The sequence below is a fragment of the Pongo abelii genome, chromosome 15 (assembly GCF_028885655.2).
Source record: "Pongo abelii isolate AG06213 chromosome 15, NHGRI_mPonAbe1-v2.0_pri, whole genome shotgun sequence".
NCBI classification, from domain to species: domain Eukaryota; kingdom Metazoa; phylum Chordata; class Mammalia; order Primates; family Hominidae; genus Pongo; species Pongo abelii.
This window is the reverse complement of record NC_072000.2, coordinates 74,990,365-75,003,195: the sequence shown is the minus strand read 5'-3', so window position 1 is coordinate 75,003,195 and position 12,831 is coordinate 74,990,365. Positions and strand designations below refer to the sequence as shown.

Here is a 12,831-nt window from a genome sequence, read left to right as displayed (position 1 = left end):
CATGCGTTCTCATTGTTCAGCTCCCACTTAGAGTGAGAACATGCGGTGTTTGGTTTTCTGTTCTTGTGTTAGTTTGCTGAGAATGATGGTCTCCAGCTTCATCCACGTCCCTGCAAAGGACATGAACTCATCCTTTTTTATAGCTGCATAGCATCATGGTATATATGTGCCACATTTTCTTTATCCAGTCTATCATTGATGGACATTTGGGTTGGTTCCAAGCCTTTGCTATTGTGAATAGTGCTGCAATAAACATATGTGTGCATGTGTCTTTATAGTAGAATGATTTATAATCCTTTGGGTATGTACCCAGTAATGGGATTGCTGGGTCAAATGGTATTTCTAGTTCTAGATCCTTGAGGAGTTGCCACACTGTCTTCCACAATGGTTGAACTAATTTACACTCCCACCAACAGTGTAAAAGCATTCCTGTTTCTCCACATCATCTCCAGTATCTGTTGTTTTCTGACTTTTTACTGATCACCATTCTAACTAGTGTGAGATGGTATCTCATTGTGGTTTTGATTTGCAATTCTGTAGTGACCAGTGCTGATGAGCTTTCTTTCATATGTTTGTTGGCTGCATAAATGTCTTCTTTTGAGAAGTGTCTGTTCATATCCTTCATCCACTTTTTGATGGGGTTGTTTGTTTTTTTCTAGTAAATTTGTTTAAGTTCTTTGTAGATTCTGGATATTAGCCCTTTGTCAGATGGATAGATTGCAGAGTTTTCTCCCATTCTGTAGGTTGCCTGTTCACTCTGATGATAGTTTCTTTTGCTGTGCAGAAGCTCTTTAGTTTAATTAGATCCCATTTGTTAATTTTGGCTTTTGTTGCCATTGCATTTGGTGAAAAAACATCTTTTATATAATAGAAAAAATTTGGCTGGTCGCAGTGGCTCACGCCTGTAATCCCAGCACTTTGAGAGGCTGAGGCAGATGGATCACTTGATGCCAGGAGTTTGAGACCAGCCTGGCCAACATGGTAAAACCTAATCTCTACTAAAATACAAAAAAATTAGCTAGGTTTGATGGCACATGCCTATAATCCCAGCTACTCCGGTGGCTGAGACATGAAAATCACTTGAATCAGGGATGCAGAGGTTGCAGTGGGCTGAGATCGCACCGCTGCACTCTAGCCTGGGTGACAGAATGAGTTTCTGTCTCAAAAAATAGAAAGTAAAGTAGAACCAAGTCTGTAAATAAATACATGATTATATTTTCTATTCAAACATATATATATATGTAAATCACAGGCAATTTTAATGAAGAAGGAAGGAGCAACTAGAAACTCTTAGCCCCCATTTCTAGGGCTTGGCCTATGGCTTTATCTTCTCTGACTGTCCCCTCAGTATGGCTGTTCTGAGTCTTCCTTTCCTCACCATTCAAGGTGGTCTGATGTTCATTTACCAGCTATCAAGTCCTCTCTCTTCACTGAGCATCATAGGAGAGCTCTCCAGGTCACCATGAGCCCTCTGGGAGCTCTCAGGCCTCACCCCAGAGCCCCTCTGCACTGAGCACTCTGATGGTTCTGCCCATCCTACAGGAACTTCGCACCTGGGAGGAGGAGCTGACACGGGCTGCGCTGCAGCAGAAGAACCAGGAGGAACTGCTGCGGCGTCGGGAGCAGGAGCTGGCCGAGCGGGAGATTGACATCCTGGAACGGGAGCTCAACATCATCATCCACCAGCTGTGCCAGGAGAAGCCCCGGGTGAAGAAACGCAAGGGCAAGTTCAGGAAGAGCCGGCTGAAGCTCAAGGACGGCAACCGCATCAGCCTCCCTTCTGGTCAGTGGCCGGGGACTGGCTGGGAAGTGGGAGCAGGGCAAGGAACTAGTGTGGCAGAGGGTTTGTGGGAGCTCGGGACTGAGGTTGGAAACATGACACCCTGGGGCTCAAACTCCAGCCTGTTTTAAATGGGCCATTCTGTTCAGTGGAAAGACTGGCATGTTGAAAATCTACCCTACTCCAGGGAAATTGTTGCATGTGAGTGAACACAGAATATGAAGTGAGGACAACCCGGCAAGGTCCAGGCTGCTAGAAGCCTGGTGGCTCACAGGGGCACATCTCACTTTAGGCAAACCTGGAGAAGGAAACATGAAGTTGGGGGAAAACATTCCAGGGTGTGCATGTGTGAGACACGAGAAGTTTTGGCTCTGCAAAATAACTTGTCTCAAGGTTTCTTTTTTTTTGAGACAGAGTTTTGCTTTTGTTGCCCAGGCTGGAGTGCAATGACAAGATCTCGGCTCACTGCAACCTCCACCTCCCCGGTTCACCGATTCTCCTGCTCCAGGCCCCCGAGTAGCTGGGATTACAGGCGCGTGCCACCATGCCCAGCTGATTTTTGTATTTTTAGTAGAGACAGAGTTTCACCCTCAAGTCATCCACCCACCTTGGCCTCCCAAAGTGCTGGGATTACAGGTGTGAGCCACCACGCCTGGCTGACGTTTTTTTAATTAGTCCCCTGAGTGCAGTTGAGACTGGGTTTAATGTATGAGAATTTACATGATAAGATTTACATGTGACCTTTCAGACACACACATCAGTTGAATAAATGTGCATTTGTTGTACTGCAGCCTTGGGGAAAATATAAAGAAATATGAAACTAGTAATTAGAATCTTTGTGGTGTGTAATATATCCATGGAGGGAGCTGAATGCTAAAATGTGTTGATGTAGATAAAGATATTCACTGTGTTCTAAGTCTATGAGGCCCTAGAAAGCAGGCTTATTAGAAGTGTAAGGAGCAGGCCGGGTGCAATGGGTCATGCCTATAATTCCAGCACTTTGGGAGGCCAAGGCGGGTGGATCACCTGAGGTCGGGAGTTCGAGACCAGCCTGACCAACATGCAGATACCCTGTCTCTACTAAAAATACAAAATTAGCCGGGCATGGTGGTGCATGCCTGTAATCCCAGCTACTCAGGAGGCTGAGGCAGGAGAATTGCTTGAACCCGGGAGGCAGAGGTTGCGGTGAGCCGAGATTGCGCCCTTGTACTCCAGCCTAGGCAACAAGAGTGAAACTCCATCTCAAAAAAAAAAAAAAAGTGTAAGGAACAAAGAAAGAATGGTCTAATAGGGGCAGGAGTAGATGATGTTAAGCACTAAAATGGTGGCTTAATTAAGTACAGATAAGGGAACTCATTCCATGCAGTTGAGTGAATATGTTCATGAGCCATGTTTGCTGGTTTCCTTGCTGCACACTTGTTTGTCCTTTTCAGACAGCATGGACTCTCTAAGCACCCCTTGAGCATCTAGCATGTGTCAGCATATTGTTGCATGCCAGGATGCAGATAGAAAAGCTATAGTTCCCACCTGCAGGGAGATCACAGTCTAATGGGGAGACATAGGTGCAAGCAGCAGCTGTTTATTTTACCTCTTTGATAGATGAGGAGACTGAAACTCAGAAATTCAGAGCTGTAAGTTTTACATTCTTTATGCTGTACTGTAACTTCCTTTGGAATGTGTCCAAATTGGAGCCATTTGCTCCATCTCCCTCACTGCCCTAGGTTCCCACAAGGGCTAGTCATTGATACCCTGCTCTGCCTGCACTTAGTGAGAAGAATCAGTGTCCCTGCTTCGGTCCCTGAGAAAAGAGGACCAAATCTATCTGATAATAGATTATGTGAAACCAATAATTTTAAGTTAAATTTCCTAGAATAATCAATAATATCTCAGGAGCTAAACAGCTATTCTTAATACATAACTGCTTGAACTATATTCATTATATAGACAGCTTTATGAAGCTCACAAATGAAGTTCACTTACACGGTGAATTTTCCGTCTTTTTATACCTTCATCTCCCCATGTCCCTTGGGAAAAAGAGATGATTCTAAAAGAGAACATTTCCCAGGTGAACAAAGAGCTTTTCAGGAAACTGGGGCCTGTCCCTCAAGAATGCTGAGGAATGTCATATTTCTTATATGAATTTAATTATGGGAAATGTTAATGCATACACGTGTTTGTCTTTCCCCAAGCAGATTTCCAGCACAAGTTCACGGTGCAGGCCTCCCCCACCATGGATAAAAGGAAGAGTCTTATCAACAGCCGCTCCAGTCCTCCTGCAAGCCCCACCATCATTCCTCGCCTTCGAGCCATCCAGTGTGAGACTGTTTCCCAAATTAGCTGGGGCCAGAACACACCGGGGCACCTGTCCCCTGCTCTGTCCAGCCACCGACTGGTCCAGGCTTGCTCCATCCATAACTTCTGCCACCTCTCCTCGACAATGTGTATATACATGCACATATGTACGCAAACCCTTAGCCCTCTCCCTTGTCTCTCTCCATTAACTTTACTACTGCCCCCTCTACCTTTTAGTCACATATCAGCAAAGGGATTTGTGGGTACTAATGGGATCTTTAGTGGTTTGCAAAGCAATTTAGAAACCAGTGTGTGATGTAGATACAGGTTGCTACCTGGTCTAAGAACCTAGCACACTCTTTGCCATATTTGGGACATCATTGTTTTTCTTTCGTCCACACTTCCCAAGGAAGGGTTTTTTTTCAAAGTGTAGGTCCTAAGGAAATTTGCCATATACTTTATAATAGGCCAAATCTGGACCAATTTTATCTTTGCTACAGTATTTGCTTAAAAAAAATACTCACACATACATGTAAGTGTGTGTGTGTGTGTGTGTGTGTGTGAATATACACCTATATGTGAATGAATTAGTTTCCCTGATTTAAAGACAGAGAGATTTTATTTAAAAATCCAAGATTTTGGCTGGGCATGGTGGCTCATGCCTGTAATCCCAGCACTTTGGGAGGCTGAGGCGGGCAGATCATGAGGTCAGGAGATCGAGACCATCCTGGCCAACTTGCTGAAACCCCGCCTTTACTAAAAATACAAAAAAGTTAGCTGGGCATGGTGGCACACATCTGTAGTCCCAGCTACTCGGGAGACTGAGGCAGGAGAATCGCTTGAACCCGGGAGGCAGAGGTTGCAGTGAGCCAAGATTGCGCCACTGCATTGCAGCATGGGCGACAGAGTGAGACTCCATCTCAAAAAAGAAAAATCCAAGATTTCTAGCTTTCCTTGAAAAATGCAATCAAATCAGTAGGTTTCTTTTTTCATGTGGCTACAGTTGGCTGGCACTAATAGCAGCTTCCATATACTCCATATTTTGCCTCAGCCCCTTCAACTCCTTGTTTTTTGGTAACTAGTTTGCTCATTTATGATATAAGCACAGTCCCTGGGGCATTTGGGTCTCAACCCTTGCTCCAAGGTATTAATGTCAGAAAAATATTCCTCCTCTCTTATCTGTCTTTCTCTAGGCCTGTTCCTTCCCCCTCTCCTACTCTAGACTTCCTTTTCCATAACCTTGAACTCCTCATTTTCTTCCCAACCCTTTCTTTCCAAGATTTCTGCATTTCCATGCCTTCCTTACCCCTTGTCTTTTTTCCCCCCTTACCTGCCTCCTTATTTGCTCATTACCCAATCCCACCCAACAAAACAGGTTAAGTCAGATCTGTTTGGAACTCTGATGTCTGGCTGGCCTAAGCTCTAACTTTACATTGGATTTGTGAAAATTGAAGAAGTGTTTCCATGTTTAGTACTTTGAGATAGCTAAATGATTGGTGGCTGAGAACTCCATTACTTTCCTGGAAGGGTCCACTTGGGCACAGAGTTTTTGATAAGGTCTAACTTCCCTGCAGCTCCAAATGTGTGTGTGTGTCTGTTGGTGTAGAGGCTAGTTTGGGGGAGCCCTGTCTGTCCATTTTCTAGATCCTGTCCAACCCTTGTGATTCACAGTGACACCAGGTGAAAGCAGCAAAACCTGGGGCAGGAGCTCAGTCGTCCCGAAGGAGGAAGGGGAGGAGGAGGAGAAGAGGGCCCCAAAGAAGAAGGGACGGACATGGGGGCCAGGGACGCTTGGTCAGAAGGAGCTTGCCTCGGGAGATGAAGGGTAAGTGCCAGATGACATGAAATTCTTTGTCTTGAAGATGGATGTACCATTTAAACATAGGATATGAAATAACTTTTTTTCTCTGCCGTGTGTTTGATTGCTTTCTGAGAAATTACAAGCTTCTTGATCTTTACAACAGTTTTTCACCCTCCAAGTTCCTGGAACCTCTTAGGACAGGCATGGAAAACTTTTTCCATAAAGAGCCAGATAATACATATTTTAGGCCTTGTGATTCCTGTGGCCCTGTCACAACTCTTGAGCTCCACTGTTGGAACACAGAAACTGCCAGAGACCATGGACGACATGTAAATGAGCGAGCATGACTATGTTCCAGTAAAACCTTATAAAAGCAAGTGGCGGGCAGGGTTTAACCCACCAGTTATAGTTTGCCAACCCCTGAAGGCGTTCTACTCAGAGTAGCAAGTAGCCCAAGCATTAACCAAATGTAAAAAGTTCTGCCAGAGTGTTCTGCTTATACCTGGCTCTTCTTCCAGCTTTAAAGCAGAGGAAAGAGAAGAAAGAGCAGAAGTTAACAGGACTCTCTTGCCTAGAGGCTCATGCTGAAGCAGGGGCAGGCAGAATAACCCAGCCCTGGTAGTACAGTTGTATACAACTCCAGGGCCGCTAGAACTTCTTTCAGATCTCACCCCACAGCCACACTGCCATGTATGACGGCCTCCTCTGGGCAGGGCACAAGGGGGCTGAGAGCCTGGAGTGTGCTTGTGTTCTCACTTGTGGACTTGAGGCCTGGGGGTCAAATTCTCCCCCGAGCCTGGGTTCTTCACAGGCAAGGCACTCATAGTGTAGTAATGAAGATCTTTGACTCTGGCCCCAAACTGCCTGGACATGAACCCTGGCACCACCACACCTAGCTGTGTGACGTTATGTTTTCTCATTTGTAAATGGCATAACATTAGTACCCATCTCATGGAGTTGAGGCACGGACCAAATAAGTTCATCTTTGTGAGTGCAGAGAGGATGAGGTGGCCCATAGTGAGCATATGTAAATATTAGCTGTGATGACACTTCCTGCTTCTCATGCAATTTTACATCATACCTGAAGAATGGACGGAACCGTTTATACTTCATATTCTTGGTGTTAGAAGCTAGCACAGTGTTTCTTGATGTTTCTATTAAATAAGTGCGAGGATAGCCAGCAGTCTCCTTCCACATTTTTTAGTGACTTTCTACAGAGCTTCTCAGGTTGAATATTAGGCTTACAAGTGCCCTGACCTGCAAGTGGCCTTGGTAATCCTTTAAATACTAAGATTCCATGTCCAAAATCTATGATTTTCCCATGTCAGATCTGAGCTGAAGGTAAAAATAACAGTTTGATTCATAAAGGATTGACTCTCTGAAGCTAGGCTTTGTAAATCACTAGATACCTTTGAGCAGAAAGTTTAGATATATAGGGCAAACTACCTCAGCTATGTAAGAATCCAGCGATGGAATCCTTGGGGGATGGCAGATTCTTAAGTTTTGTAGGAGCAAGAGCTCTCCAGTTTGTCCTTTGAGCTCTGGGCTAGAGTAGGGTTGAGCTGGGTCTGAGAAACTCAGTCACCCTGAGTCTCTTGATTTAAATATTTTTTTTCTTTTGGTCTTGTTAGTAAATTAACTTTATTTCACATTGCAAAATATTAACTTTGGAATTTTCTTCTTCCTTACAAACTTTTGAAGGAATTAAAAAATATATGACTTAATCTTTTCATGATTCTTAGTTCCTATTGAAGAAATAAAAGTATATTCTATCCAGACTTGAGTGAAGACCTCTTTAATGTCAGAAATTTTGAGAGCTTCTATGTGATAATATTTCTGGTTTTAGTACCTTTTGACTAAAGAAAACACGTGATGAACAAAAGTCATTTTGAATTCAGTAATATTAAGTGAGTTTTGCATCCTCATCCTTTTAAAAAATAATACATATTTGTCCAAAACATGCATACCTTCTGTAGACTGCTTGGGTATCTATGGATTCACAGGCCCCCTGCAACTGTGCTGCAGCTGCCCAGGGATCTTCGTCCTGGGCCTGTCTTGGCTTAAACAGGACCATCTTGTTAAGATTCTTTCATGGTGTGGGCTTTGTGTCTGGACAGTGGGAAGGCAGCTGGCGATGTGGTGTGAGTCCAGCCTTGGGTGTTTTGGTGTGGGAGAGGCTGAGCTGGATGTGCCCTCCATTGCCTGCTACTGATTCTCTTTATTCATTGAAGATCCCCTCAGAGACGTGAGAAAGCTAATGGTTTAAGTACCCCATCAGAATCTCCACATTTCCACTTGGGGTGAGTCTCATCTTCACCCTTTCACCAACTGTCCTGGTAACAATCTCCCTTCCATTTCCTTGTTCTTACAGAATACCCTGTAGAATCAAGCCTCGTTATTGCCAGGGCTGAACTGACTTTTTTGTTTTTGTTTTTGTTTTAAGCAGTACCATTGTGCACCTTGGGAAAATTCCTGTGTTGATCTAATTTTACCATATTCTTCATTCCACTGACCACTCCAATTAGGATACTCCTGGCACTCTTGGTTTTAGAGAGGCTTAGATAATGTGGCTGTTTATCCTTTGGTCTTCAGCACTGGTTTTGACTTTACTAATCTGGATTTTCCTGGATCCAGAGCTGGAAGTGATGTTACGAGAGTCTCAGTTGGAAGCCCCAGGCTGTGGGTTTGGCAGCAGGCTTATCTCTGACTGTATTTTGGTTGAAACCAGTGGTGGTTGGGATGTACTTTAATTTGCTGGTATTTCTGATAGCACTTGAAACAGAATTCTGAACAGGGAAAAAGTTGGTCCTCTGTCTCTCTCAAGATGGCTGGGACTTTGGGGAAAGTGGTCTTTAGTTGAATGATTCTTCCTAGCCTTAAAAAAAAAAAAAAAAAAGAGCCACTCTGGTCATAATCCCAATATTTCCAGGGCAACCATAGCCCACAGATTCCTCAATCCTCCCTTTTACTGTCCTCTGGGGAAAAGACCAGTGCTTCTAGGCGTCTGGTTCCCCCCTCCTACAAAGTGGTTGGTGGGGTGCCCAGGCTGTATCCTCGGAGAGTTACCGGCTTTCCATATGGGCTGATGACAGGGATTTGAAAGCAAGCTCCTGTCCTCTGTCTCTCCACCCCCAGACAGACCAAGGGCTCTGCTTCAGCACTGTGCACTACCCACATAGGTCTGTCCCACAGTGCACTGGGTTGGTGCAGCTTTGTGGGTTGATTTTTCCTTTTGAAAAGGGGATGGCTTTGAAAGTTGCCTAAGCATGCCATAAAGCTTGGAAGGAGAGCCTGAGAAATGCCTTATGTGGAGTAGCCTGGTCCACCTCTGCTAGCTCGGCTGCCCGGTGCTTGCCTGGCTTCGCAGGTCTTTGCATCACAGTAACTGTCATGCCATGAATGTGTTGTGTCCAGTGTCTGCTTTGAGTGCTTCTCTCTTAAGATGGGCTCAGGCAAGACCCCCGGCCAGCAGGGCCATCCTTATTCTTTCTGTCTGCTTGCCAGCCTGCGCACTAGTTCTTTCTACAGTTCCACAGCAGCATGTGAGGGGGATGGGTCATGTCATTGCCCTTTTCTTCCCTGGAGCATGTGCATTTCTGTTTGTGAAGCAGGTGGGCTTGGTAAGAGTCATTGCCTGTATGTACTCCAAGGTTCTTTGGTAGAATGAAGAGGCAGGGAGAAACGTCTCCATAGACCCGTGGAGCTGAGGGTCAAGTAAGGAAGGTAACCAGTTCTGACAGTTTCCTCTTTTCCTCTGATTCAGCCTCAAGTCCCTGGTAGATGGATATAAGCAGTGGTCGTCCAGTGCCCCCAACCTGGTGAAGGGCCCGAGGAGTAGCCCGGCCCTGCCAGGGTTCACCAGCCTTATGGAGATGGGTAAGCATAGCTCCTCTTGAGAGTCTTGGCTGTCTCCCTGCTCCCTGGGGGCATTCTTGCCCAAGCTTCTAGGACCGTTTAAGGACCCCTAGTACTGCTTCATGGAGGAAACATTGGGAATGTTTTTGTTCTAGAATGTTCAGTGTTCTAGAAACTCATACTGCACCTGTGTTAAGGGGCCGGTATTAGTCAGGGTTCTCCAGAGGGAGAGAACCAATAGGAACCAAAAGGAAGTTTATTAGGGAGAATTGTCTCACACAATTACAAAGGCAAAGTCCCATGATAGGCCGTCTGCAAGCTGGAGAATGAGAAAAGCCTGTAGTGTGGCTCCCAGGGAAGACAGTAGAGTGGTTCAATCCCAGTTTGAAAGCCTTAACACCAGGGAAACCAGCAGTGCAGCTCCCAGTCTGAGGCCTGAGAGCCTCTGAAAGGCCTCAGTTACAAGTCTGAGAGTCCAAAGGCTGAAGAACCTGGACTCTGATTTCCAAGGGTAGGAGGAGAAAAAGTGTCCCTTTCCAGAAGGGAGAAACAGAGAGAGGAAGCTCAGCAAACTGAGCATCCCCCTTTTTCTGCCTGCTTTGTTCTAGCCTTGCTGGCAGCCAGTTGGGTGATGCCCATCGACATTGAAGGTGGGTCTTCCTCTCCCTGCCCCCTGACTCCCATCTTAGTCTCCCTGGAAACAGCCTCACAGACACACCCAGCAACTGTGCTTCACCAGCCATGCAGGCATCCCTCAGTCCAGTCAAGTGGATACCCAAGTCACCATCACAGATTCCTTATGAAAGAAATGGCAAATTAGCGGATCTTTTATTCTACTCTAAGGAAATGGGCTCTGGAATGGAGAGTGGTTTCCCTGTGTTGGGGGGTGGATAAAGCCCCCTTGGTTCAGTGTTCAATTCCATGTCCTGCTCATCACACCGTTGAACCTTTGTGTCCCTGAGACTGAGACAGGAGGCCTGGGGTGAGGGGAAAGGGCCAGATTCTTATTCCTGCCACCTCATTTCCATTTCCTGTTTCTCTTCTGCTCTTGTCATCTTCACAGAGGATGAGGACAGTGAAGGCCCAGGGAGTGGAGAGAGTCGCCTACAGCCTTCACCCAGCCAGTCCTACCTCTGTATCCCATTCCCTCGTGGAGAGGATGGGGATGGCCCCTCCAGTGATGGAATCCATGAGGAGCCCACCCCAGTCAACTCGGCCACGAGTACCCCTCAGCTGACGCCAACCAACAGCCTCAAGCGGGGCGGTGCCCACCACCGCCGCTGCGAGGTGGCTCTGCTCGGCTGTGGGGCTGTTCTGGCAGCCACAGGCCTAGGGTTTGACTTGCTGGAAGCTGGCAAGTGCCAGCTGCTTCCCCTGGAGGAGCCTGAGCCACCAGCCCGGGAGGAGAAGAAAAGACGGGAGGGTCTTTTTCAGAGGTCCAGCCGTCCTCGTCGGAGCACCAGCCCCCCATCCCGAAAGCTTTTCAAGAAGGAAGAGCCCATGCTGTTGCTAGGAGATCCCTCTGCCTCCCTGACGCTGCTCTCCCTCTCCTCCATCTCCGAGTGCAACTCCACACGCTCCCTGCTGCGCTCCGACAGCGATGAAATTGTCGTGTATGAGATGCCAGTCAGCCCAGTCGAGGCCCCTCCCCTGAGCCCATGCACCCACAACCCCCTGGTCAATGTCCGAGTAGAGCGCTTCAAACGAGATCCTAACCAATCTCTGACTCCCACCCATGTCACCCTCACCGCCCCCTCGCAGCCCAGCAGTCACCGGCGGACTCCTTCTGATGGGGCCCTTAAGCCAGAGACTCTCCTAGCCAGCAGGAGCCCCTCCAGCAATGGGTTGAGCCCCAGTCCTGGAGCAGGTGAGTCTTCTTCCCCTTTTCTCTTTCCTTTCTTTGTGCCTCCTCAGGGAGTGAAGATGTTTGCAGGCCTCATTTTCTCTTTCCACTTCTGGATTTGAGTGAACACCATTCCTCCTCTTAGCCAATCAAGAAATACAGATCTGGGATCAGGGAGGCGGCCAGGGCTGGCTGACTTTTCTCTGACCTATGCGTCAGGGGTCTTCCCTGAGGATTGAAAGAAGACAGGCAGGTTCTAGGAAGAATCAGAAGACCTGGGACTCCTTTGGAATGTCCAGACCCTGAGTCTTAGGGTAGGGTAGTGTTTTCAGGGCACAGGAAGGGCAGGAGTCTAGCTTCTAGTTAATCCCTGAGGAGGATGATGCATTTTCCAGGAAGGAATCTTGCACTGCATGTGGAGTGGTATTTTCTGCCACATAGCTGGGATTTTGCCTCTCATAGCATTAGTTCACACACTCAGAAGGCAGGCTTCCACCCATTCATCACACTCTTCAACACTCACCCCTGACTCATACCTGCCTCTTCAGGCGTGGAGATGAGTCCAGGCAAATTGCTATCCCTGTGCATATGACTGCCCTTGACATCTGACACCTGGGGACACACACTCTTTCCTGTCACCATCTCTTTCCTGTCACCATCTCTTTCTCCCTGGAAGACCTAAGTCTGACTTGGAAACAGCCTCTAATCCAGTAGGAAAAGGGGGGATGGTAATACCCTTTCAATGAGATTTAAGTGTCAGCAACAATTGTACTTAGCTGTTTGGCTTGACCTGCCCTCCTGTTTTTTGTTATACTCAGATATGTGACCTCTTTGGGAACAGAAACCCTACATTACTCACCTTTGGACTTCTGATACCTAGCTCTGTTCCCGTCACATGTTTATTACATGGATGAGCAGTAAATGAACAGACACACCCTTAAGTCAGGAGGCAGCAAGCTTTTTTGGTGAAGGGCCAGATAGTAAATATTTTAGGCTTTGTAGGCCATACAGTTTCTGTTGTAACTAAACTACGCTGCCGTAGTGGGAAAGCAGACACTGGATGTGGCTGTGTTTCAATAAAATGTTATTGTATACCTTTTTTTCTTTTTTTTGAGACAGTCTCACTCTGTCACCCAGGCTGGAGTGCGGTGGTGTGATCACAGCTTACTGCAGCCTTGACCTCCTGGGCTCAAGTGATCCTCTTGCCTCGGCTTCCCAAGTAGCTGGGACTACAGGCATGGACCATCATGCCTGGCTAAT

The 12,831-nt window shown here is 46.7% G+C and overlaps 1 protein-coding gene across 3 annotated transcripts in view; it reads left to right on the top strand.

The window, feature by feature from the left end:
• Positions 1 to 12,831, top strand: part of MAP3K9 (mitogen-activated protein kinase kinase kinase 9) — an 86,208-nt gene that overhangs the window by 64,622 nt on the left and 8,755 nt on the right. Inside the window, exons 6-11 of one of the 3 annotated variants that reach the window (XM_054530273.2) lie at positions 1,543 to 1,783; positions 3,973 to 4,095; positions 5,744 to 5,897; positions 9,637 to 9,749; positions 10,337 to 10,378; positions 10,792 to 11,595. In XM_054530273.2, the coding sequence (XP_054386248.1) occupies positions 1,543 to 1,783; positions 3,973 to 4,095; positions 5,744 to 5,897; positions 9,637 to 9,749; positions 10,337 to 10,378; positions 10,792 to 11,595 (1,477 nt within the window). Of the gene's footprint in view, positions 1 to 1,542; positions 1,784 to 3,972; positions 4,240 to 5,743; positions 5,898 to 9,636; positions 9,750 to 10,336; positions 10,379 to 10,791; positions 11,596 to 12,831 lie in introns of all 3 variants that reach the window. The other 2 variants (XM_054530271.2, XM_054530274.2) reach the window with 2 other exon arrangements.